This window comes from Prionailurus viverrinus, chromosome C2 (assembly GCF_022837055.1).
Source record: "Prionailurus viverrinus isolate Anna chromosome C2, UM_Priviv_1.0, whole genome shotgun sequence".
Lineage (NCBI taxonomy): Eukaryota > Metazoa > Chordata > Mammalia > Carnivora > Felidae > Prionailurus > Prionailurus viverrinus.
Window position 1 is genome coordinate 64,123,343 of NC_062569.1, and position 27,308 is coordinate 64,150,650.

The 27,308-nt window shown below is 42.0% G+C and overlaps 1 protein-coding gene across 3 annotated transcripts in view; it reads right to left on the reverse strand.

Moving 5' to 3' along the window:
- Nucleotides 1-27,308, reverse strand: part of TNIK (TRAF2 and NCK interacting kinase) — a 392,919-nt gene that overhangs the window by 103,047 nt on the left and 262,564 nt on the right. For all 3 annotated transcript variants that reach the window (XM_047874618.1, XM_047874617.1, XM_047874619.1), the window contains exons 6-10: nt 23,934-24,024; nt 21,387-21,517; nt 10,321-10,375; nt 8,257-8,335; nt 359-534 (exon numbers count right to left, since the gene is read on the reverse strand). In XM_047874618.1, the coding sequence (XP_047730574.1) occupies nt 359-534; nt 8,257-8,335; nt 10,321-10,375; nt 21,387-21,517; nt 23,934-24,024 (532 nt within the window). The remainder of the gene's footprint in view (nt 1-358; nt 535-8,256; nt 8,336-10,320; nt 10,376-21,386; nt 21,518-23,933; nt 24,025-27,308) is intronic.

A 27,308-nucleotide genomic window follows, 5' to 3' on the forward strand; every position in this document is an offset into this window, starting at 1 on the left:
ATGATTTTTTTTTTTTTTAGGTTGTCTTCTGTAGATTTTTAGCCTTCAAAACATGAATATTCATTTGAACTAAGAAAATCACTTGTCATATTAAACCACTTCATAGTATTACTCAACATGTCTCTTTGTTAGTGCCTGGAAGAGGTAATATTCCTTACAGTTCTATCCTTTCATGAAGATTCCATTTCACAGGCTCAATCCATTGATGCCTACAGGCTATGAGCTCAGAGGCAGGCCTTCACACTAAAGAATAATGCAGGTCCATCTGAAACCCCCATGGTCACCTCCAAATACATCAAGAGCCCATGGCTCGCTCCGTCTTTTGTTTCCTTTGCTGAAATACAAACGTGCTTCTAACCTTTTTCTCCTCGCTTTTTCTTTGTTCTGTCAATATGGTCCTTGAGTTGAATGCGGACCTGTCGTTCATTAGGTTGGTCTCGTATAAATGGATGCTTCATCAATTGTTCTGTTGCTGGTCGCTGGCTGTGATTCTTTACCAAGCAGCTCTCAATAAATGACTGGAATTTTTTTGACCTGCCAAACAAAAGAGATGAACCCACAGATAAAAAGAGCATCCAAAAGGAAAGCAAAATTCTATTTCTCCAAAATGCTAGAATAAAAAAAAAAAGAAGAAAATAGGTTCAATTAGCCAACATAGGAATCAACCAATTACACAGTAGGTCTAGACCTTTATTAGGCACATGGGGTTCAAAGACATCATCACCATCAACACACAGTTCAGGCAATGTATGGGAGTTACGTGCATAAAACCATTTTTGCACAGTTTGTATGTAATATCACACAAGAGACCAAAAGGAATGAGAGAAGAGAAAGACCTTGGTGAAAAGTCTATCTGGAAGGTCTATTGTAATGAGGGAACAAGAGCTGAGACTTAAAGAATGAATAGGAAACCGGGGCGCCTGGGTGGCTCATTCAGTTGAGCATCTGACTTTGGCTCAGGTTATGATCTCACAGTTCGTGGGTTCGAGTCCCATGTCGGGCTCTGCGCTGACAGCTCAGAGCCTGGAACATGCTTTAGATTCTGTGTCTCCCTCTCTCTCTGTCCCTCCCCCACTCAAGCTCTCTTTCTCTCTCTCTCTCTCAAAAATAAATAAACATTAAAAAAAAAAGAATGAAGAGGAAGTCACTTTCAGGAGAGAGTTCAGGGAGGCAAGAAATAGTGAAAAACTAAGGACTGGGCTGAGCACACTATATGTCAGGAGAACTGAGATGAGTTGTCTAAATGATGCAGAAAATGCAAGCTGGGGGGAGGACATTAAATCAAGCTTGTATAGATAAAGAGGAGTACATTTGTAGAAATGAGAAAGATTCTTATGTGGTAAAGTGAGCTTGGTTAGGCAAATTTTTTAAATGGTAATTTCAAAATTACTTTTGAACTTTGCTCTCCAATTAATAAGAACAGGATGTATGTGTATGTTTGCTATCAACCCAAGGACTTGGAAACTTAGGAACTAAGTTCATATCCAGAAACGAATTTACCTCCTGCTAGACAGGCACTGTTTCCTCAAAGATAAACCCCGTGCCTCACACAGGGGAGGGGAGAACTGGTGAGGGATAATATACCAAGGAATAGGGCAGCAAGTCCACAATGTGGGAGAAATTAACAGTGGACTTCAGCTATGATTCATGAGTTGGGCATGTATGTTCTTGCTGCATTCCAAGAAATTGTCCAGCCTCATAAATAATTACTTCACAACGATATAGCATGCCTTTCTGATGTGCTACATTGGCATCTTGGCACATGATGGGCAGAGACCTTAGTGGAACTCTGGTCACCCTCTTTGTGGCCCCCACCCTGCTCAGAGCAGGTGGGAATCCATTTTGTGCTCTCCGTCGCCCTCCTGTGGAGTGCTGTGGAATAACAGGAGCGGATCCCAGGAGCAAGCTTTCCTGTCTCCCAGCGGACCTTACACACAGAATTCAGGCTTGAAAGCTGTCTTCACCACACAGAACACAATGGTGAACATGTTATTCAAGATCCAAACACAAGAGGGCACTGGCATATGCACCACTCTGCATTTCTGCCTAGGTCAAAGCAGTTTCTCGTTCCATGTTTTTGAAGGACTGCATTATTAATATTTTTTTCTCCCTGCATTTCTAAGCTAAGTTCATGCTTTTACATTATTTTACATAGAAGCATATGTACCCTGCTATGCTTGGGGTCACCGCAGGATCAATCGGGATCGGCCACCCCGTGGCCTGTGGAAGATAGCGACAACAGCGTGGATACTCTATGTACCTCCTTGTATGTCCTTCAGCCTGTAGCCCTGCTTCCTCCACACTGTTGTTCTCCAAGACCACTGGTGTGCTGTTGGTATCCTGAGCACACTTACCTGCCCTCACATGTCTGATGAATGAATGAATGCAGGAATGGTTATCACATGTAAGTTCCGGACAAATGCTGTAAAATGGCTACCATCAAATCTGTGCATGTGAGGCACAGAGAGGGAGGTTTGGAGAGGAGATAGTATTGAATATGCTTTCTTTTTCAGGTCCATGAGACAAATCTGTAGAGGCACAATTGTGATATCATCTAAGGAGAGACTTTGCAAAAAACAAAACAAAACAAAACAAAACAAAACAAAACAAAACAAAACCATCACGGGATAATGGACTGTCCTAAGGAATAAATACAAGAGAATGAGGTTGACCTGCAGAAAGAGATAGACAAATTCCACATGGCGCTTTTCTAGGTAGAAAATCAGTATTAAAAACACGAAAACAAAAACAAATTAAGACAGGGAGCTGTTAAATATTCATGATAAATGCAAATGAAAGCTGTTTTTTTCTGCTTGCAACTAGAAGGAAGTGCTTTTTATAAAGTGCTCAGCTATTAATTAGAGGGTGATAAATAAAGAAATCACACCCAGTTTAAAAATGAGATGCAGACTCGATAAACTGTATGTTCCATTCCCCGGTACTGACACCCAAAAAATGTCGGTGGCATCTCTAGGGTAAGAGAGTGTTCAAAGAGTTCCGCGGAAGCAGCTGGGGTTCACAGGCCACTTTCCAGGATCTCTTCCGGTGGGAAGGAACCTTCAGGAGAATAACCTTGAGCCCAAAGATTGGGCCAAGATGTGTAGAACTGCAACCCTGGCAATGTATCTGACGTCTTCTTCAAATGGAACAGTTTGTAGAGAAAATAATTCTTACTTAAAATAAATCTTCAGAGGAAAGATTCATTGTCTCTTATTTAAGTTAGTGTGACCAAAGAATCAATATGCTTAATTACACATTTAATTAAAAGTAAAAACCCTTCCCTATGTTGAACACCACTTGACTGTTTGCTGAGCGGTCTAATGGGTTTAAAGTACATTTATATAACTTTATTGTTTGAATCTCTGCTGCCGGTAATTTAGTTCTGTCTATTAAAAAAAATGCCCGAGATTAGTAATACTAATTTCCCCAGGGGTGGCCTGGAGAGATAAATGTTAATGTTTGGTGCTTACAGTCTGAGGCCCTGGTTCTAATACCAGCATCACCAAACACTTTATCTTCCCAGATTTTTTCTGTTTATATATTCAATTGTGTTAGAGGAATTAAAAACGCCTGAAAGATTATTACATTAATCACTGTAACCAGTCAGGCTGAAGTTTCTGATAATTGCAGGACTCCCTAAATGCAATTTGAGCTTTAGAATTTGCATTTTCCCAGAACCACCCTTTCTCTCTAATTTGGGCTCCATCGCTTACTAACTGTGAGACTTTGGGCAGATTATTTAACGTCTCTGTGCCTCAGTTGCCCTGGCTGCAAACGGTGGGATCGTTAGAATTGATCTCAAATGACTGTTGTGATGATCCGATGAATTGCTTCATATAAAATACTTAGCACGGTGTCTGACATGTCATAAACGCCGTATGTATGTTTGCTGTTATTGTTACTACTATTACTTTCATTGTGTTTTCAACGTCCTGCCACCTCTGAACATCACCAGGCTTAACCAACAGCAGTATCTGCCCTCAGAGCTGGGGGCAGAAACAGAAGTTGAACTGAATAGGTCAGTGTTCTTAAAGGGAATTAATTTCACATATATTTGGATTAGATATGCTCACAGAGTCAACGAGACCACTATCTCCAAGGAGACTGTGCAAAAAAGGTTAATTGTAAAAGCCGTGGAACAATTTTTGTTTTGATTTCAATGAAGCCTGAAGTCACATGGTCTACTAGCAAATTCAGTTAATTTGAAATATTTTCTGATATTTGCTTTCTATTATGATTTTATTTAGAACACACATACACAAATAACTTTGTCAGTTCTTAAAGAACAAAAATGCCTGACAATCCACCAAGAATCAGAGCTGTTGTTTCATAAAATAACAGTAGTGACTGTAAGGGGTTCAAGGCTGTGGCTCCAGCAATGAAAACTCTGGGACTCTGGATAAGCCAGTTAACATCACCAGGCCTCTAGTCTTCATCTGGGGCACAAATGGGCCAGACCAAGGAACCTCATGTCTCTCCCCGGTGATAAGCAGTTACGATTTTCCTAATGATCTCAATGAAACACTTCTTTGCCTGTGTGCAATCTTTGCATTTGAAGAGCAAGGAAAAAGAAAAAGACCAGTTGTCTGTTACAGGAATGAAATCATCCCCATCTTTCTCCAGAAACTCCTGCAGGAACCTGCAGCACTGAGTAGGGCAGGGGAGCTGGCCTGAGCACGGTGGGAAGATAAGGGAGGAGGAAATGTGTTGAAGGAGATGGTTCACCCACGTGGGTGGAATCTGACCACGTACAGAGATGGGAGGAAATGGGAGTCCCAACTTATTACGCATTTGCTGGTGGTGACATGGAGACAGCGGCCGAGAGATGCCTGGTCTCCTCTAATTCAGCTGAGGTTATAATCCTCCCTGAGATCTAATTATCGAATGGCTGGACTGGAGCCCTGACTGCATGACCTCCTTGCCATGGAGGCCTCTCCTCATCTCGCTGACGTGGGAGGGAAGAGCCGGGTTCTAGCAAGTGGACTGCTCTCCTTTACCCCCACAATGGAAGGGGCAAAGAACCCTGTTACTGCCCTTCTTTCCCTAATATTAAGGCACAGGAAAAAACTGTTCAACTAAGAGACCAGTATCTCATTCTCTATTACTCTAAGCTTGAACTTCAGAGGCCAGATGGTGCAGGTGGGAAAATGGGGGTTACAAACTTAGAAAATTAGAAGACTGTACAGCCTTGCACAAGGCTCATAACCTACCCAAGCCGTAGTGTTACAGCAAGAGAAGGATGACTCAGAGCATCTGCCTGGCAGGGTTGTGGGTAAAATTAAATTTATATAGGTCTTAAATTTACACACACACACACACACACACACACACACACACATAAATTACTGAGTCTACAGCATGCATATATGCCTTATATGTCCTGTATGTTGTAGATTCAGCAAGTTAGGTGGAAATGACCCTCAACTGAATGCATATAATAAAGAGTTTATGGCCCATCTCTACCACAATGGCACCCCCACACCCACTTTGGTAGTATTTTGATATACACGCTGCGAACGGTGCACTTCATCTGATAATTCATTAGGCAGAGAATAAAAGAACATTTTGGAGTTTTGTTTCTTTTGACGGGTGGGGAGAGGGATCCTCTCCCTTGAAATATAAAAGGAAAATAAATAAAATTTTCACTTCCTCCCAAGCATTAGGGCATGTGAAAACCCTAACTGATTTGAAATATTTTTTAAATGTCTATTTATTTTTTTTTGAGAGAGAGACAGAGTGCCAGTGGGGGAGGGTCAGAAAGAGAGGGAGACACAGAACCCAAAGCAGGCTCCAAGCTCTGAGATGTCAGCACAGAGCGCGATGTGGGGCTTGAACTCACAAACTGCGAGATCATGAGCTGAGCCGAAGTTGGACGCTTAACCGACTGAGCCACCCAGATACCCCATTTTTTCTCTTCTAATTCCTAACTTATTTCAAATCACTTTGGACCTGGTCATTCAGGAAAGTACTCTGCAGTGCTCAATATTCACTTAAAAACTAGAATTCTGTGCAGAGAGCTGGAAGGCACACCCCATGTCCCGTGGCGGGGGGCTGCATTACCATCTTATAAAGGCCGGGTTCTGAGTGAGAAAGAGCACTTGAGCAGGGCCTTTGTTTCCTCACTCACTCTCAGATAGCCACGTCATTTCCCCCTCCCCTCTCTAACAGTGTGGGTCTCGAGCTCCTGACTGGCTTTCCTTTGGAGTCAGGGAGGGTGTGGAGGGAGGCTGGGCAAGATGGAGGCCTGGCCTCCTCACTGTCCCCGGACTGTCCCTGTTCCCTGCAGCACCATCAGATATAGCTCCTGTTGTCAAAGGTTTGACGCAGAAAAGTCAGCCTGTATTTTCCTCAAAGTCTGTATTTCTCAAACAAGGCCAATACAGAGTTGAACTTTTTGGAGCAGGGGCAAAGAAAATTAAAACTGTAGGGCAGAGGCTGTTTACTCGCTTCTCTAGCGAGCCAGAAAGGTCAGACAGAGGGCAGTACAAGCTCCGTATAAGAGGAAAACAGGACAAGTATGGTGGCCGAGTGACTCCCACTTCTCAGTTGGGGAGAGGTGGTGATGGGCAGAAAAGACCACCTGGTGTCACACCTTTGCACAAAAGGCCGGAAACCTAAAGGTAAAGCTCAATCGCCAGATTTTTCAAAGTTGGCAATTAATACAAATGTTCCTGAAACACGGGGTGTGGCCACGCTGTGTTGAGCACACATAACACATGTGTGGATGGCCAGTTTGACTCCTGTGGGTGGAACTCTGGAAACGTCTGTCCAGCAGCAGTTCTGGGAGAGGGAAGGGGAGGAGGGAACAGGCAAGTGAAGTCCGCCCTTTACAGTGTGTGTGTGTTGGGGGGAGGAGGGGAAGGAGGCCTGGCACCAAGGACAAGCAGAAAGCGAGCTGAGGGCTTTGTAGTGCTACCGATGCTTCCAGAGATGGAACTGAGCTGACTGCTCTCCCGAGGAAGTCTGTTCCGGGGAGAAGGGAGGAAGCAGGGCTTCCGGGCCCCACTGATCATGTGCCATACAGGTACCCAATGGAAGGCTGTTGCTGGGGAGAGAACGGCTATCACACAGCGACCCTCCAGAGTGAGAACGAGGAACAGGGGTTGCTCTGCCCCTTGTTGCCAATAGCAACTCTCATGCTCTGTTCTTCTTCTGCAACTCGGGGCTGCCGGTCCCTTCTGGCTGTTTTCCTCTCTTCTTTGGGCAGTATGCCTTCCCCTTGTCACACCGGGGTTGCTATGTCATTACTAGGTGGCTGGTATTAATTAAATTGCTCTCTGTATAGCAGAGGAAAGCTGTGAGTGGGTAAGGGAGGAATATGAGGGTCCCCGTCAAGGGTGATCATGAAGTACTGTGAAAAGGGACAGAGAGGTCTTGAACCTTCATGTTCTAACTGCCCAGAACATGCCTCTAGAAAAAGATAGGAGATCACAAGTAGCCCAGGAATTGATCCCAGGGCAAGGGTGTATCAAGATCCACCATACATACAGGGGAAAGAAAGGACCAATGGATTCTTGTTATGCAATAATAAGATACAAAGACCCTGATGTAAGTAGGCAAAAAAGGCAAAAGTCCAACATCTGGCCTAACCTGCAGAACTGTGTGTCTCAAACTTGAGTCAATTGTATACTATCAGTACAATTTTTAGCCATATTCCTACACCACCCATACTAGTATCCCCTCGGTATTCTTCTTTAAATTAGGCCAATTTTTTAAGTGAATCAGCTTATTCAACGGGAAGGTTGTACCACTACCCAACTTAAGAAGCCAATGTCACTTGCCATAAAGGGAAAGCAGCGGTAAAAGCAAAACTTACAAATATTTATGCACAGACCAATAAAATCATCTCTCACACTGCCAAGTATGTGTGTGTACTTACAGAATTGCCATCTTAAGGAATAGAAGAAAAGTTGGTCCACCAAACCAGCTGACTCTCGGAACTATCGCCCCCTCTGATAAGATGTTTTGTGCAGCCAGGAAGGATACTTCTTGAGGTAATAAATCAATGTTATTTCTGGGGCTCCACTACTCACTTTAGCTAACAGTTCCTTACCTGGAAGGTGTGGTGATAAAGACTTGTGCAAACAGTAGGTACTTAATAGGTGCCTTAAGAGGAGTGATAGTATATGGAAAAACACTCACTAAGTCTTGGTTTATGTTAGTCTACTCATGGAGCCAGACCTACGGATTTGAGCTCATCCAACAGAGCATCACAGGAAACCCTTCAATCTGCAAAACACTGAAGACCAAACTCACCACTTCTTAGACTTCAGGCGAGGTGCTGGGTTCCGGGGAATGAGGAAGAGGGCTCTCATGGGGTGCATGTCACAGAGAGCTGCAAGAGACCAAAACAAAGGGCAATTCAGGTTAGGAGGCCAAATACAGGCCAAGCCCACCCTAGCTGTGCAGCTCACGCTACCGAGTGGCTCCCAGTCGCACATGCCCCGTGAGCAGAGTCAGAGGACTACAAAGCTTCTGTTTGTGGAGCACTTAAAAGAGCTGGTGTCTCATAAAATACGCATCTCAACTAGACATTGTTAACATTTCTACTTGTACTTCATATTTAAGAAAAGTACATTACAGGGCCAAAACCTCTGCTTTGCTATAAATAACCATCGGAGATTCAAAGTAGACAACATCAAGATAACAACTACAATGGAGATGGTAGGTTACTTTTAATTTGTAAAAGCCTAAGTCATAAAATGAAAGATGAATGGTCTATTTCTTATATACCAAAGGCCCATACAAATGCAATGCTATGTACATAGATTTTTAGAGTATAAAGCACTAGGCCAGAACACCTTTCTGTCTGTATTTCTAAATATCCTGATGGCTTTTCAGGTTTCATGATATGCTTATCGTTTGTTTGTTTGTTTGTTTGTTCATTTGTTTGTTCGCTGGCCCCAGAAAGAACAGAGAGATCAAGGCAAAGAGGGTCTGGTAGAAAAGTCATTAAAATATCTCAACTTGTAAACGTGGCATTATGGTTTATGGAGAAAGGACTCATACGTCCTTATTTTAATCAAAATATTTCACAGGTTTACTTTTCAAACATCAGGGGGTATCCTTTCCTTTGTGCCCAGAATATGAATATATTTTCTCTAAAAGCTAAAGGATTCTGTGGGTAGAAGTTTATTTTCAGCCCCCTCTACTACTCATCAAGAATGACAATATGGTTTTCAGACTGCAATATACTATTCTTCTGATTCATAAATGCCTATTAGCATTGTGAATGAAGGGAATTTTGTCATCAAACACTCCAAATCAATCACGCTTACAGATGAATCCTACCAACTCTAGAGTGAGAAATCAGACTATGATAACATGAAGATAAAAAGTCATATAAACAAAACGACCTGCCATGCACAGACGGGGCCTGTTTTGGTTCGGGTCCCCCGCAAAGCAGACACCAAGGCAGCACTAAGCATGAGAAGGTATTACCAGGGAAATCTCCTGCCTGGAAGGAAGTAGGGATGGAGCCAGGGAAGGCTGGGAGAGTTTTCAATTTGCTCTGCATGTCTGATCAGAGTGAAAGGAAGAGGCAGACAAAGTTGGTGGAAGTGTGCTGCCTGAGCAAACTAAGCAGTGAAACTAAGGAGTGAGAGTTGCCTACAAAGGCATCCTGTGCCCTCGAGAAAAAGTTCTGTCTTATATCCCTGCCAGGCTGGGTCACTGATGCGGAGGGCTTTGCGGGGCGGTGGGTAGAGCAGTGGCAGAGGAGGCCCCTTGGTGAGTTGCACTTCCTGTAGGGAAGCCTGTGGGGCACATGCTCACAGCCAGCACAGGACTGGTGGAGGCACTCTGCAGTACCAATACTGCAGAGCTCAAGTAACAGCAGAGGTTCCCCAGATAGCCAGAGCCCTGGCCACTCTGCCTTGGACCTCAAAATCTAAACGTCAGTACTTTATTAGGAGGGAGAGCAACTGAGTATGCAAGTGTCTGCATAAGCTGTGCACTGGAAATCAGTTCTGACTTTTTGTTAAGTTGGAGTTTCTAGTCTGTGTGAATTGGCCCCAGTTTTGCGTTAGGCGAAGGGCAGTTCAAGAAGAAACTACACACTGAATCGGTAAAATAAACAAGATCCCCGAGTTGTCTCCCTTTTCTTTCTTGTTTCCTCTAAACACGAGATCCTCACACCGCTCTGAGATGAATGGATTCCTGGTTGATTTAAGATGACTTTGCTTTCTAAATATGCCAGCTCGAACCCACACCGGGCTCGCTGTAGCAGAAGCAAAGCTACTACAGAGCCTGGCAAGGAAGCATCGCTCAGTCCCTGCAGAGCAGACCAGCAACAGATTTCACCCAGAGGAAGGTACTTACGGGGAGCGCCTTCTGCCATCTCGATAGCGGTGATTCCCAAAGACCACAAGTCACTCTGAAAAAGATAGAAGGCATAGACACATGCATAAATGCAGTCAACAGACAAGAACTTGGTTAAGCCCGGTAATCACTCCAGAACTGCCTGTAGAAAAGCCATATTCAGTCATCTCTTTATGAACCTATTTTGCTCACTAAGCCTAAAAGCAAGAACAGCTTTTTTCACTCTTCGTGGGTAGTATCTCTCACAGTATTTCCGATACATGGTGAGTTTCCAGTAAATGTATGAAAAATGAATATAATGTCTCAAAAATTAATTGATCACCAAAATTTATCTGTCGATTGAACCCTATGAAATTGGTGCTGTTTTAATGTCTTTATTGAGGTAGAATTATCATACAATTAACTGCCTATATTTGAAGTCTATCATTTGCAAAGGTTTGACATGTATGCACCTGTGAAACCGTCATCACAATCAACACTGTAGATATACCCCTCCCCCATGCCAAAGGGTTGCACGTGCTACTCTGGCGTCTCCCCTCCTGCCCTTGCTATCCCCTGACCCAGTTCTGCTTTCTGTCACTATGGATTAGCTGGCATCTTCTGAAGTTTTATATAAATTAAATCATTCCATTTCTTTCACGAACATAATGGATTGAGGTCCAGCCTTGTTGCAGTATATATGAGTAACTTCATTCCTTTTCATTGCCAACTAGCGTTCTATTGTGTGGTTACATTACAATTTGTTTATCCATCCGCTTGTTGATGGACAGTGTTTCCAGTCTGAGCTATTGCACATAAAGCCGCTACAGACACTCATGAACAAGTCTTCATCCGGACATATGCTTCTGTTTCTTTTGTGTGAACACCTAGGTGTGCAACGGCTGAATCATATAGTAGGTACATGTTTGTTTAGTTGATTGTTTTAGACCTACAAAAACAGCAATTTCATATGGCTTAACCAAATCAGATGAGGACAAGGAAACTTTTGGGCTGTATCTGCATGTATCTCCAGGGCCTAGATGGGAGCCAGGCAACAGTGGCAGGTGCTTGGTATGTCTGTTGAATGAATGAATGAACAAAAGCTTCCATCTTGTAAGTAGACAATATGTAAAATAGAGAGTCTGCACCGTTATATTCTTTCTTATGATGAGACTGACTTTTATGTTCTCATTGGAATTTTCGAGGCTAACGTCTCCGCCCCTGCCTATGCAATCTCCGTCTGTAGCAGTATGCTTCTCCCCCACTCTGCGTCCATGGCTCAGTTGTCTCTGAGGAGCATAGGAAGGAGCAAATCAAAAGAAAGGGAAAACCAGGTTAGGAAACCCCAGAAGAGATGCTTGCTGCTTCAGTGTCCTGGTGGATGGGTAAGAAAACACAGTGTGAAATTTGGTTCAGTGGCCTACAATCCTGATGAAGACTTTCATCCTCCTTTTCTTTTCAATATAACCTACGTTTTGTATGTTATTCCAAATTCTCTCCCGGAACCTCACTCAGATTACCGAGGTCAAAGTTCAGTGTCCGTGCTCTTCCCATCAAACACATGTCAAGGCCGCATGAGAGGAATCACACCTGGAAAAGGACTATGAAATCCATGCTGGGCCATTACCCAGGACTAAACTTCTCAGTATCCGGTGAGTGACACCCAGGTGTGTTCAGTATTTGGACCGAGGCCTGCACATAAAGGCAGAGGGCTTTCTGGGGGGCAGGCCTAGCCTCTTGCCTGAAGTATAATCTGCTTTTATTTATTTATTTATTTATTTATCTATTTATTTGAGAAAGAAAGAAAAAGAGTGTGTGTTTGCATGAGTGGGGGAGGGGCAGAGGGAGAGAGAGAATCCTAAGGGGGCTCCACACCCCAGCACAGAGCCAGCACGGAGCCCCACGTGGAACTCAGTCTCAGGACTGACTGTGCGATTATGACCTGAGCCAAAATCAAGAGTTGGATGCTTAAGACACTGAGCCACCCAAGTGCCCCAAGTGTAATCTACTTTAGAGTAGGTGGCTAGGGCCCATGCTAACCCCATACTAGGAACAGAAAGGGGTTCTTTTAATGCATGAGCCCATCAATCGGTTCACGTGATACAAGTTCTCAGTCTAACTTGGGATAATAACACACCTGCACGATACCACTGTTCGCAGACTGCAGGTTACTTCTCTGCGTAGAACACAACTCAAAAAGGCTACTCTTCTCCTTTCACTTTGTTATATTTCAAGATGTATTCAGAGTTGTCATTAGACACACACACACACACACACACACACACACACACACACACACACGTTTGCATAGCCCAGCAGGTGACTGAGTTTTCCCGCAGGCTCCTGGCCTTGCGGAGCTAATAAGGAAGGCCCAGCCTGCCATTGCAGGCTGTAACCGATAAAGTTGAAAACACGGCTCTCTTGTACCTGGGGGTTTATGGTTGATTAACACAGACAATCATTTGAGAACATGACAAAAACACTGAGTCACTCGCTGTGCAGGAGGCATTCAACAGGAAACACAGCAAGAATAGGCTGGAAATGGTGGTTTGTGCTATTCTGATAGGATTTTAATATCTCCAGGTCTTGCTGGTTCTACCATTTCCCTTACATCCCCAGAAATCAAGTGTTTCTGTAGTGTGAAATGAAGTACAAATATAAAGGTGGTGGCCAGGTACCATGTCTCTAAGTGCCACGGCAGGGTCACATTTAAATGGCCCTCCAGTCTTGGAAGCTTGAGCTGGTTTGAAAGACAACTGAAAGCCAATGCATCTGAAAGGAAATGATGGGGTTGGGGTGAGAAGGGCTCCAGGCCAGTTCTCAGATGGGAAAGAAACAGCTCAGAAAACCCAGGCACATGTCGGCCTCTGGGTCCTTGCTCTAGCTACTCTGTCTGCCTGCAGCCACTACCCTAATTAAGTGCCTGCCACGACCCTCCTCTCCATTACGTCTTTGTTCAAATGCCATGTTCTCAGTGAGGGCCACTGAATCTCCCCCGGGGCACTGCCAGACCCTATTCCCTTTCCCACTTTTGTCCCCCAGGGAACGAATCACCTTCTAACGTCTACTAATTTACTCATCACTAGTTTATATTGCTTTGTGTTCATTGTTTGCACCCCCTGCCTCCAACACACCCAGACTGCATAAAACATAAGGTCCACAAGGCATCAAGGATCTTTGTTGTGTTAACTGGCATATTCCCAGTACCTAAAGCAGCACCTAATAAATAATTGTTGAATGAATGAGCAAACCAAAGGTGCAAACAAATGAAAGATACGTCCTAAGATTGTCAGACTCCTTGTAGATCATCTCCGACCCAGACAAGGGAAAATGACTTACCCAAGACCCCAGAGCAACTCAGCACCAGGTTTGGGGCAGAGCTGGGTCTTCTGCCCCCTGGGCCACTTTTATTTTTTAACTGTCATCACTACATAAAAACCTGAGTATTCATCTTCTAAATAAAATTTATCAGGGGCCCATAAAATAATTGCTCTAAATTCCCACTTTGTCTACAGGGAACTGAAGGTGCTGGTGACTGAATGCAGGTGCTGAGATTCAGTGAGTCACCCCAAAAACCAAGGCTAGGAAACTGGCCTCAACTTCCCAGAGGCAGAGGGAATAGTCTTTTAAGTCTCAGACAGGCCTGGATTCAAATCCAGGTTCCTATCATAACTACATGCAGAGCACTGCTCAGACCTTAGCTTTCTCACTGTACAACACAGGTCACCGTGACCTGCATGCATGCAGGCATCCTGCCTTGCAAAGCGTCTGGCACACAGGAAGCTGAAGAATACGAATTTCCTTCTCTCCTGTTAGGTGAGACTGCCTGTGCTTGCCCAATGCACTCTTGTATGATTTCCCCCTCTTGGGTTGTTGCCTAACCCAACAGGCATTTTCAAACCCCATTTCCCTTGCTGCCTCCAGTTCGGAGTATAGGAAAGCTAAACCTGCTTATCCAGACTCCCCTGCAGCCAAGGATGGCAGGTAAGGATGTGACGTAGTTCTGGCCAATAAGACACAGGCACACAACTTCTGGGAGCTTCTGAAACGTTTTGTTCTTCCTGATACAAGTGACAAATACAGATGATGTCCTGACAACTCTTTTCCACTTCTTAGTGCCTTGAATAAACACACGGTATCTAGAGTTACAGCATCCATCTTGCAACCATGAGGCAATAAGCCAGCAAATGAATTATGACAGGGCAGAATGGTAGGAGCCTGGGGTTTGAATGAATCAATGAGTCACTACACTAACCCTGGACCGCCTTCCTCTAGACTACTGATGATGTAAGAAACAGAAGTACAGCCAAAAGCGTCTTTAGTGATAATATGTATACAGCAATAAATTGAGGAAACATATTCTGAGAGCAGGAAAATGGAGAGGTCCCAGTTGTTAGGTGAGCCTGGATTTGCCCCCACAGGAAGCAGAAAAAGTCAGCAAAGTGAGAGGTTTCTTTTATTCAATACATATCACCTCAGATCCCCTCTTAAGTAGCCTTCCCCCAAGTCCCAAAACAACCCCTTCAAACCAGAGGTCACACCATCCCAAGTCTTGTGCAACCTCTGTCACATGACCAGGCCAGAAACTGCCTCTTCTTTAAGGGCTCATTTGATATCATCATAACGATCTTTTTTTTTTCTTTTTTCTTTTCTTTTCTCTTCTTTTTTTTTTTCTTTTTTCTTTTCTTTTTGCTGGGGTTCTCTTCTTTTCCAAAAGGAACATTTACATTCCTGACCATCCATTCCCAGAGCTGCTTGTAAGCTACGCTTAACTGGCCCTGCTAGACAGCAATAAACGTCCTTGACGGGACTTGTTTTAAGCCTTTGGATACATTAGCAAGTCCCAAAGACACTTCAGAACTTAAATACGGGAGAAAATGTTCCAATTACAACTGGCAAGACAGATCACAGGAGACGAGAAAGGGAAGAGGGAGGAACAAGGTGGGGAGAGAGTCAGGGAGAGATAAGTTTCCTTCGTGGCCATGGTGTGACTCATTTTGGCAGGAGCTGGGTAATTCATTATTCTAGAGGCGCTGCTCAGCCTGGCCTGTGGCATGATTAATAGCCCAGTCCTGTGTGCTTTACAGACAGAACAGAGACAAATTCTAGAGCCTCTGAGAAGGCAAGCACGCAACTTCTGGCTGCTGGGGGGCCCGCTGGCACGCAGGCAACTTGGACACAGCATAAGAGCATCTCTTTTGGGGCTGGGTTGCCCAACACATGAAGAAAAGAGCACTTGCTGATGGCTGACCCCTTCGTGGCACAGCAAAGAGCCCCGTGTGCTTGAAGAGGCAGAAAGAGCTCATGCAGTACAGACAGACAGACCTAGATTCGACTCAGCTCTGACACAACTAGCTTGGTGACCTGGGGCAAGCCACATAATTCCTCTGAGCCCAGTTCCTCACCTATAACGTGAAGAGAACACCTACCTTGCAGGGTTAATACCAGAACTCAATAAGGTGGTATAGGTACAGTGCTCGGCACGTTGACGTGCAAATAGTGGGTATTTAACAAACTCTGGTATGGTTATCATTGACTGGCAGTTCAAGCAGCACACCTGCATCAGGTAAGCTGGCAATGAGCTCTGGTACTTAAGGTACTCAAAGGAGTCACTGGGATGATGTAAGCTTACGGGAAGAAACGGGAAAGGGCGTGTTCTTCCTCCTTCGGCCCTGTGGTCTCTCTTCATGGGCAGAGCCTACTAAGAAGCCAGATGGAGTGCTAGCCCCATTATCCCAAAGCTCAGGGTAGCAAGGTAGTCTAGACTTGACAAGCAATAGCTCAATGACGGGCACGGCCAGTAGAGTGGACTCTACCAAGTTTCACAGAGCAGAAAACAGTCTTCTGTTTTGTGAGTTATTGTTATTGTCTTTGTGGAAATGTTCAAGCTGGAAAAAGGAAATTGTATTTATTGTGTGCGGTCTCTAAGGGAAGCACCTTAATCCAGAGGCAGAAGTTATGGATAAGCGGATTCTGACTCAAAATAGGCAGACAATTTTGAATCTTAGAGGCAGAGGTTTGAATCTTAGGATACTGCTGGCTTTTTTAGGTTTAAAAAAAAAAAAGGCCCCAAATGGCAGTCCCTTCATATGACACACAAACAAAAATATTAACTATCATATGTTGAGTAGCTACCAAGGGTTAGGCATGGAATTAACCCCTTTGTGTATGTTAGCTCAGTTTATTCTAATACAACTTTGTCATATACAATTTACTATTTCCATTTCATCGAGGTTCGGGAAGGTTTCAATCACCTCTCTGAGGTAATGGAGCAAATAGGAGGCGAAGTGTACATTTTAAACCACTCCTGTCTAACTTTGAAAGCTTGACTCTGAATTCACTATGTCATACACTTATATTCTACATTAAATATAAACAGCCAAGGTGGTGGGTCACTCAGGGTCACCGAGGTTGCTGAAGCATGGGTTGTGACTAATAATTCCATTTCACACATAAAACAAACTGAAAGCGGAAATCTCCAGTCCCTTGTTCATCTACATGTGTTATCTGATGGAAGGGAAAAGGTTAGAACAGCTTTATTACCTTCGGCTGGGGACTGACCTGCAGGCCAGGGGAGGTGCTACTGTGCCTCACTGAGGAATGTCATACAGGTGGATGTGAACACAGAGCCACAAGGGATCTGTTCAAAAGCGATTTCAGCCTCTTACTGGCGATAATAACATGGTGTCTGTATCATCCTTTCCTCCTTCCAAATAAGGGTGGTGCCTTTGAATCTCAGTAGACAGAAGCCAGGCCTTGTTTGAGAATATAAACCTCATGCTGCAGTCTGAATATCGCTCTCTCTCATCACACTCTGCATGGATCTTGGTGACTCCCAACAAGTCAGATTTCTCCTTCCATCCTGCCTGAATAAAGCCAAGTATCTGTGACACAGGAGAATGAGTCTTTGCCCTACAGCCAGAGCACAACACTCACCTAAACCCTGGAGGAGACATCTATGCCTGCAAATGATCCACAGCACCTGTGTGCAAAGTCTCATAAGCAGAGTTGAGGTGAATGACACAGAACATTAGTGCAGGTGGGGCTAGAGGATGGGGGAGTGGGGGTTGAGGGGCTATGACATGTCACTGGACTTCTCTTACTTACTAATTTAATATGAATGCAAGGCCAACTTATGGGGTGGAGTGAGCAGGACAGCAAAATATATAAAATAAAAATTTTAAGCTCTCCACCCCCATATCATCCATCCATGGGGCAGGGGTGAGTAAGACTGTATCATGTGCACTATGCTGTAAGCTGCTCTTTGTGTCTAACACTCTGTCTTGGGATCTGTCCACTTCAGCACGCATGCTACCCCATTGCTTAAATGACTGCATGGTTTTCCACTGGACAGATGCTCTTGTCTTTATCCCACCAGTTCCCTATTGCTGAGAATTTGGCTGCAGAAAGCTTTCATTAACGAGTAATTCTGTTAAAGCAATAGATACATAGGACTATGAAAAATACTTGACAACCCCCATCCAACTGAAATGAAATTCAAATTTTAAAAATAAGAATTTAAACAGCTTAGGAAGTTTGAACCGTTTTATTAATTTTAAATCTTTTGAATGCTTATTATTAAATGAGAAAGCTTCCATTATTGCCCTACATACTTATCAGAGAAATGAAACCTTTCCTTTTGCTTGAAGTGTTTTGACAGAATTTCTGAAAACAAGAAAGAAAGGGCCTCTAGGGGGAAAGTGAACACACCAGGCATATGAGATTCTAGTACTCCTCCTTCGAATAGGGGTTATTTTCAATCAGTTACTTACTGTGCCTGGTAGATATCAGACAAAACCAGATTGCAAAGAAAACCATGAGCTCTTCAGACTACTTTTCTACAGAGGCCTTTATTTTCTTGAGTTGCTGCAGTTTTAGAAAAATTTACAGCAGTCTTTAAACATATCTTAGACAAAGAGTAGATGGTAATCTATAAATAATAAAACAATAAAACAAAACTATTCTCTTACATTTTGTTTTCATTTCATTTCGTTTTTTTTTTAAGCTCATTTATTTATTTATTTTTATGTTGAGAGAGAGAGAGAGAGCAAGCACGAGCAGGGGAGGGGCAGAGAGAGAAGGAGAGAGAGGATCCCAAGCAGGCTGCGCTGCCAGCACAGAGCCTGATGTGGGGCTCGAACTCACTAACTGTGAGATCATGACCTGAGCTGAAACCAAGAGTCGGATGCTTAACCGACAGAGCCACTCGGGTGCCCCAGTTTTGTCTTTATTTTAAAGGAAGGCCCCTGTGACATCTAATAAAGCCTAGTGGCTTTCAAATCATCTTTTGTTCCAAACATACCCCTAGGTGGAAAGTATTGATAGCACATTAGAGCCCAAAGTGTCGACATAAGTTTCTGAGGTTGGAATATACAGCTGGGTCAAACGGACTACCAGATGCACAGTACTGAACGCCTGAACCTTGATGGGGTTGCAAACTAACTTTATGTGTCGAAAACTGCATGTACAGACCCAGCTTAGTTAATTCTTTACAGGTGGTGGGTATTTAATAAATATGTGCTGAGTGAATGAAGAAATGGTTTTGAAAGGCAACATATTGTCACGTTGTCTCCTGGTGACAGACTACATACCTAAGAATGGTGAAGAAAAAAAAAAGGATACAATCTGGTGCCAAGAAAGAAGGAGAAAGATTATATTTACAGAATCACTGCTTCTCTAGTCCACTGTAAAAGTGTGAAATGGTTGAAATAAATCTTCAAAGAACGCTCAAGCCTTCCTTTTTGCTCAGTCTTCCTAACTTAACCCTTTAGTCATAATCCTTCTTGTACCTCTGACAATGACCGGGGAGGCTCATGTTCTTGCCGTGGCTTCTTCCTCCTTTTGTACCACCTGCATTATAACAGTCCTGATGAATTAATTCTCACTAAGGTCTAAATGACTAATATAGTGAACCTGTTCCTCATCAGGATTCCTTATTTTTTAATAAAAGACACAGAAATTAGTCTTAACTTTATTAATGTTTCAGGATACGTTAATACTTTAATAGTCACATGGACTTTCCAGTACCTCTGAAATCACCTCGTGCAGCATGATCCCCCTGTGGTTACTCATACACCAGGCTGTGTCCACACCTAGAATTATGCATTGGGCTCAAAAGTCTTTTGCTGATTCCAAACTATATTCCTTAGCCTTACTCTGAGGAAAGAGGACCAGAATATCGGTTTAATTCTAAGCTTTGGCTTCGCCAGAAGGAAGTCCTCTTCTACATTATTGAAAACAGTTAAGTCACGGGGATCTATTTTATGTCACAGAAAATAAATGCCACATACAGAACAACTACCCAAAATACTTAAAAGGCTAAGCCAAGGGTAAAAGTTTGAAACACCCTGATTCTCTATGGTATGTTATAAAGTAGTTTAAACTATCTGTGGCCCAGAAGTAGTCTAGTTAGCACTTGTTAAGTATAACTACTGTTTGAAGAATTGCTTACAGAAAATTATGATACACATATCTGGCCTGGGACATATATTTTGTAGTGGCTCCTCTGAAGGGATTTGCAAATTAAATTATTTAAATGTGCTTATCATTAGCAGTTTAAATAAATGACATTTATTTTGGCAAGAGATTAATTTTTAACTTGGCAGCTGTTTTCAGACAGATTGTTGTCAGGTTATTACAGTGCCTAACTTTGAAAGAAGGAAGAAATGTACAGGAGATTATTCTGGTTTTAGACTTTCAGCTTGCATTTCTCCAAAGAGGCAAATAATTTCGTCCATGCCCTACGATACTGGGTCCCAAAGACATTGCAATGTTGGCATCTTTGTGACCTGATTTCAATAATAACCCCACATGTGGAGAACTAAAAATGTTCTTTAAAAGAGGAATTCTTCAAATATACTCTTCAGAAGCTGTTTTGTTGGTAAATTGGAGATTTATATAAGAGCACATCATAGAGGAGCAGGGTAATACATTGGTAATATACTGAAAAGAGATTTGCAAGATGTCGGCTCAAGCCCCAACTCTGAGAAGCCCACTAACTTGGGGTATACTTGCCAAGACCTCTGGCCTCAGTTTCCCATCTTCAAGAGAAGGGTATTTGGAGCTGACTACTAAAGTCCTTGCATGAAAATCCGTGCACCTGTGAAACCAGCCTCAGTAGTATCAGGTTTTGCCCAAGGTTGTCCTGTGGTCTACACAAAGACCACAGGGTATCTCTTCATCTATTTCCCCATCTGAAAACTCACAGTTCCTACATTCCATTTGCCTCCAATTTTAATATTTCAACTTTCAGCCACAATTCATGACAATGTCACCTGACATTGCAGCTGTCAATGGGATAGTAACCCCAAATTATGTTTTATTACTGGCTAGCATAATGGAAAAGAGGGAGGCTTCTTGAAGAAGGGCACAACTACCACCATCTAGTTAAACACTGCTTTGAATTCATGAGCAAATTGCCAGTTTATGATACAAGGTAACAAGCCACCAATCGAATTTCAATGGAACACTACAACAGGCTACAGAAATACCATAAGGTAGCTACCAACACCCCACTTCATTCTCTCTCATTGAAAAGAAACTTCAAAAATTAAACTTTGAGCAATGGAGAAACGAGGAAGTCTATTTTTAATCGGAAAAGACCCAAGACAACACATTGGCCTCTTTTAGCATAAAAAGCTCTCAGCATATACATCCTTTGCCAAAAGTTTAAACACTAATCAAAATAGAAATCTATTGTTTTTTTCAAAGTTTTAATTTAAGTTCCAGTTGGTTAACATGCAGAATATTATTAGTTTCAGGTGTACAATCTATTGATTCAACGCTTCCAGAAGAAATCTATTTTCTAATAAGAAACCAGACTAAGTTCAAGAGAATATAGAAAATGGTTTCAACATTTTTTACAAATAAGCAACCAGATATAATGGGTCAATTCATGAAAAAGATTCTCACTTGAATGTCTTACCATTTTAAATTCAAATAATGCTTTTCAGTTCTCCCTTTGGATTACATAAATCGTAAACCCAGGATTATATAAATTCTAAACCCAAAGGCACATGAGAATTCTCCCACTGCAAGATTCAGGGCAGGATGTGAGACATAGTTTTGAAACAATGAAGAAGTCATACCTTGAAATCATATGTGGCATCTGGGTTTTCATCACAGGCAATAACTTCTGGTGCCATCCAATAAGGGGTCCCAATGAAGGTATTTCTCCTGCCCACTGTTCGATCAAGCTGGGCACTGACTCCAAAGTCCACTATTTAAGAGAAGACAGATGCATGAAGTCAATGTCCTTATATGGTGATAAAAGGAATGTGCATTTTTTTTTTACTGTGGCAAAATAAACCCAACATAGAATTTACAATTTTAATCATTTTTAAGTGTACAGTTCTGTGTCATTAAATACATTCACATTGTTGTGCAACCATCCCCACCATCTGCTTCCAGAACTTTTCTGTCTTCCCAAACTGAAACTCTGTACTCATTAAACAATAACTCCTCATTCTCTCCTCCCCGCTCCCCACCCCTGCCCCTGGCAAGCACCATTCTACTTTCTGCCTCTGTAAATCTGGACTACTGTTGGTACCTCATATAAGTGGAGTCATACAGTATTTGTCTTTTTGTGACTGGCTTATGTCAATAAGCATAATGTCATCAAGGTTAATCCGCATGTGTCAGAATTTCCTAACTTGTTAAGGCTCAATAATATCCCATCATATGCAGGTGCCACACTGTGTTTATCCATTCATCTGCTGATGGGCAACTTAGGTTGCTTCTTCCTTTTAGCAATTGTGAATGTTTATTTTTAAACTCTGTGTATAAATGGATAAAGTATACCAATGAGGAAAGCACAAAATGCTGTATTTGGTTAAACCAAGGGTCTATAGGGACCAAAAACAGGTGTTGAATAAACAGCAAGCTTGTTTGCCATAAAAGAGAATACTTAGAGGATACAAAGGAAGTGGTTATGAGCCAAGTTTCTAGAGTCAGACTGCCTAAGTTTGCATCCCATTTCTGCCACTTACTAGTGATGTCACCTAGAGCTAGCAGATCAACCTCTTTAGGCTTCAGTTTCCAAATTTATAAAATGAGGGTGATGATATTTGCATAGAGTTGCTATGATGGCAAAGTGAGAGAAACTATGGAAGAGTGTTATGTACAGGGCCTGACATAATATTCTCTCAACAAGTGACTGTTGATTAATGATGACTGGATATTCTGAGGATACATTATCTAGCCAGTATACACAAACATATGTACATGCACGCACGTGTGTACACACACACACGCACACACACACACACACACACCCTGCCTACGAAATGTATGCTTTTGTTTTAAGAGGGAATTACTCACAAGATGAAAGTTTGGCCCCAAATGCTAACTAAGAAAAAATGGAAATTATGTATTTTAACAAAGAGGCAAGAACAAATGTTTAGGATATAAACACAGGAGATATTTCAATCTCTTTGAAAATAAACAATCATATGGGCAATACCTCCTTTCTAGATGACAAATTGCATATCCTAGAGAGAGCTGTCAATCCACGCCCTTACTCATAGACGCCACGCAGGCAAATGCATGTGGAGATTCTCTACCTTCTCTTCCCACCAGATTGTTGGAAAGAAGCACCAAGGAAAAGGGTTGCCTCACAGATAACTCTGGCAAGTGGAAGTAGGATATCCAGCATGCATACAAAGGAGAATACTGAACACCCATTTTGTGCACGTGCCCTAGGTAATAATGAAGTCGATGAAAATATAATGTAAAACATATGGGAATATAGCAGGAATTCATTATTCTAAATGTGTCTAACAGGATATTTTTCAGTAAACAAATGGGTCATCACTTTCTGTTATAGCAGCAACAAAGTCAACAAATGGTAAGATACAGGAAACCACTTCAAGGTCAGTCACTTCTAATCTAAAGGGTTTTGCTTAAAAAAAAACCTCATTTTGGGGGGCACCTGGGTGGCTCAGTCAGTTAAGTGTCTGACTTAGGCTTAGGTCAAGATCTCACAGTTTGTGGGTTCGAGCTCCGCCTCGGGCTCTGTGCTGACATGTCAGACCCTGGAGCCTGCTTTGGATTCTGTGTCTCCCTCTCTCTCTGCCCCTCCCCCACTCACTGTCTCATTCTCTCTCTCAAAAATGAATAAACATTGGGGCGCCTGGGTGGCGCAGTCGGTTAAGCATCCGACTTCAGCCAGGTCACGATCTCGCGGCCCGTGAGTTCGAGCCCCACGTCAGGCTGTGGGCTGATGGCTCAGAGCCTGGAGCCTGTTTCCGATTCTGTCTCCCTCTCTCTCTGCCCCTCCCCCGTTCATGCTCTGTCTCTCTCTGTCCCAAAAATAAATAAATGTTGAAAAAAAAAATTAAAAAAAAAATGAATAAACATTAAAAAAAATTTTTAAAAACCTGAATTTTTTCCTACGTATTGATTAAGCAAATGGTTCTGTCTGCTATATTGTATACCAATTCACTCAAGCACTTTTAGAAAATGTTTTGAAACAGACAAAGAAACATTTTCCTCTTCGTTCTGTAGTACACTGACCTCCAAATTCACAGTGACAAATTTACATTCATTAAAAACAAAACAAAATGGAAAAACAATCAGCTGTTGAAATAATCGTATCAGTTCCCTCAATTCCTAGGCTTACTGGATCCTGTTCTTACCTAGTTTAACTTCTGCGTTCTCAGTCAGCAAGACATTCTGCCCTTTAATATCTCGATGAATCACTTTATGCTGGTGCAGATGACTCAGCCCCTGGAGTAACAGAGAGTTGACAAGGGTTAACAGGACAGAAGCCAAGATGCAAATAAACTAGCTGGGTTGTCAGTGATCCCAAAAAGATGTGAACTCACCCAGAGAGACTTTTGTTATCAGACTCACATCTTTCATATGTGTACAGTGCTGTTCTAAACTAGGCAACTGATCAATACAAACTAAAATACAGAAGCAGTCTTTGCAATGCCCGGTGCTGTATTAATGAACTGCTTGCATATCAGCATTGATCTCAGGTAGCATGGACCCAAGCGGACAATGATGCGGCTCTGGCATGCACGAGTTTCGGCTGATAGTACTGAGAAAAGTGAGGGCTGACTGCATGTGCTGGTTTGTAACAGAGTCTAGAGTCTCTTACAGAAAACTAACCTGATTTAACTAAGTACTCCAGTTTGTTTTTTAAATCAATATCTGAATTCAAAAGTTAGAAGTTACATTATAGTGTATAATTTTAACTAAGCACAATGAAACATTTCTCAGTCCAGACAAGAAATTTCCCATTGCCTTTAGCCAAAGTGCCTCACATTAAAAAAAGAAAACAGCAATTTCCCTTTCCTTTGTTTGGCATTCATAGCTGTCATCTTTAGTGCTTTATGATATTTATGACTCTGTGTTCATTATATGAAATAATAATGTGGTGGCATCCAAACCTGATTGTGTTCCCCTTCTCCATGAGTTACTCTCACTTTGGCTTCTCTGTGGTCTGAGTTCTAAAAATCTACAGACTTGCTCTAAGTCAGACAAAGCATAACCTAAAATAATCTCAAATTGGTGTCTTAAAGCAAATTATGTTATGCTAACACTTGCTCATCCAAGGTATTTATACTCAGGTATTGCCATTTTATTATTTATATTTTGCTGTCTTTTTAATTTTCCTGCATAATGACAAAACCCTGGTATGAAAAATGAAGTTGACATAAAAAAATTCTAAATATCTGAATTCCCTTGTTGAAAAGACTCATCAGCAGAATATGGATGTTCAAAAAGATCAATGTGTATCTTCAGGAATATCAGTAAACATAAACCATGAGAGTTTGAAGCATCGGCTTGGGTGCTAAAAAATTACCTTTCTTATCTAGTCAGGTTAGCTCAAGGTGGACATAAAGCAGATTAAAATGTTTTACAGCATCTTAACATCCCATGAATTCTTAAAAGAGGGACTGAAGATCCCTTGGCCTCCTTCACTACCAGAGCTTTTGGAAGCAGGTACCAGAGCACACAAGTGAGCCAAATGCCATATTTTATGACACTGTATGATGCATGGAGGGTTATCTCTGAAACTTCTTGTGATTGAGTGTCTCTTCCAATGAGTTACCTTATCTCAAATGCCACTACCTTTCGGGAGAACGTATTGGAAGAAGGAAGAAAACAGTTTTCACACATTCTACCCAAGCATTGAGGGAGAATCATCAGGTGATGATCCTGCTGTTTTCAGAACCCTGGAGAGCACATGGTGGATTCCCCAGGGTTCCCCAGCAGCACAGAAAGGTATATCGCAGAACCAGCCCTGAAGACCCAACAGATTCTTGGCACCACTGGGTGGTCTCGAAGACTAAATAACCTTTCGTGCTTTCTCTAAATGAGTAAAATTGTAAGTCAGAAATTCAAATGAAGTTGACAAAAAGGCACCTCGATCTTTGAAAATAAATGTCAGATTTGAAGGACAGCAGCAGCCATACCTCCTTGTATCCCACTCAAATTTTGTTTTGTGTTCTTTTGCCATGGAGAGCTTATCCTATGTTTGCTCTTAAGAGCTTTATTTTTTGTGTTTTTCACCTTTATGTCTCTAATCCAGCTGGAATTAATTTTTAAGCAGGATATAAAGTAGGTATCAAGTTACATGTTTCCACACGACTATTCAATTAACCAAGCACTATTTACTGATAAGGGCACCCTTCCCCCATGCACTGCAGCAGTTCCTTTGTCATAAATCAGGGGTCCATATGAAGTGCATCTGTTTCTGGATATTTATCCTGTTCCTTTGGCCATCTGTGTATTTGTGTGACGATACCTCATTCTGTCTTATCTACTCAGTAGCTTTATAATAAGTCTTGGTAACTGGCACCATAACTCGTTCAGCTTTGTTCTTCTTCTTCAAGATTGCCTTGGCTATTCTTGGCACTTTGCATTTCCATTTAATGTTTTAAAATTCAGCTTGTCAAGGGGTGCGTGGGTGGCTCAGTCAGTTGACCGTCTGACTCTTAATTTTGGCCCAGGTCATGATCTCATGATTCGTGGTTTCGAGCCCCACGTTGGTCTCTGCACTGACAGCTCAGACCTTATTTGGGATTCTCTCTCTCTCTCTGCACCTTCCCTGCTTGCACTCTCTCACTCTCTCTCTCTCTCTCTCTCTCTCTCTCTCTCTCTTAAAATAAATAAGTAATTGTTTAAAAAATAAAGCTTGTAAATATCCACAGATACACCTAGAGAAATTTTGATAGGGAGTTCAATGAAACCACGGATCAAACTGGTAAGAAGTAACATCTTTACAGTATTCAATATTCTTATCTGTGAAATGGTATATACCTCCATTTATTAAAGTCTTCTTTAATTTCTCTCACTAATGTTTTGTAGTTTATAGTGTAGAAGTCATTCACATCTTTCTATAAATTTATTTCTAAGTATATGCTATTACAAATGTTATTTTTATGGGTCCATTTTCTTTCTTTCTTTCTTTCTTTCTTTCTTTCTTTCTTTCTTTCTTTCTCCTAATGTGGTTTCAATTTCTTAATGCCTTCTATCCACCCACCCATCCATCCATTCACAGCACATAATCTGTCTCTCAACAGTGTATCTTGGGCACATCATGAAAATAGTTTTAACTTTTATTCCCTTAGACTAAGAAGGCAGAGCTTATAAATAAATTATGATTGTGAAGCAGATCTAGTAATAATGCTCAGTAAACATACAATAGACTCCATATTACTAGCAAGAGATAAATAAACTAGTCTGACTGAACCCTGACCAATTACCTTCTTCCTGAATTGAGCTCAGTACATATGATACTATTGTCCAGATTGACTGACTGAGATTAGTGGGCAAAACTGGACAAATATACGTAGTCTTATCCAGATATTTTGATTGATTTAAGTGGCAACGTCTCAAAGAATTTTTTTTTTCATTTAAAATCAGTTAGATGAGGTTATAAATGCTGGAATGGTTAATATCATGCAATTCGTAAACTATTTTCATAAATGGAAAATTCAAGTAATCGAAAAAGCTCTAAAAAATTCATTTCCTAAGTGAAACCTTATCTCTATGATCTA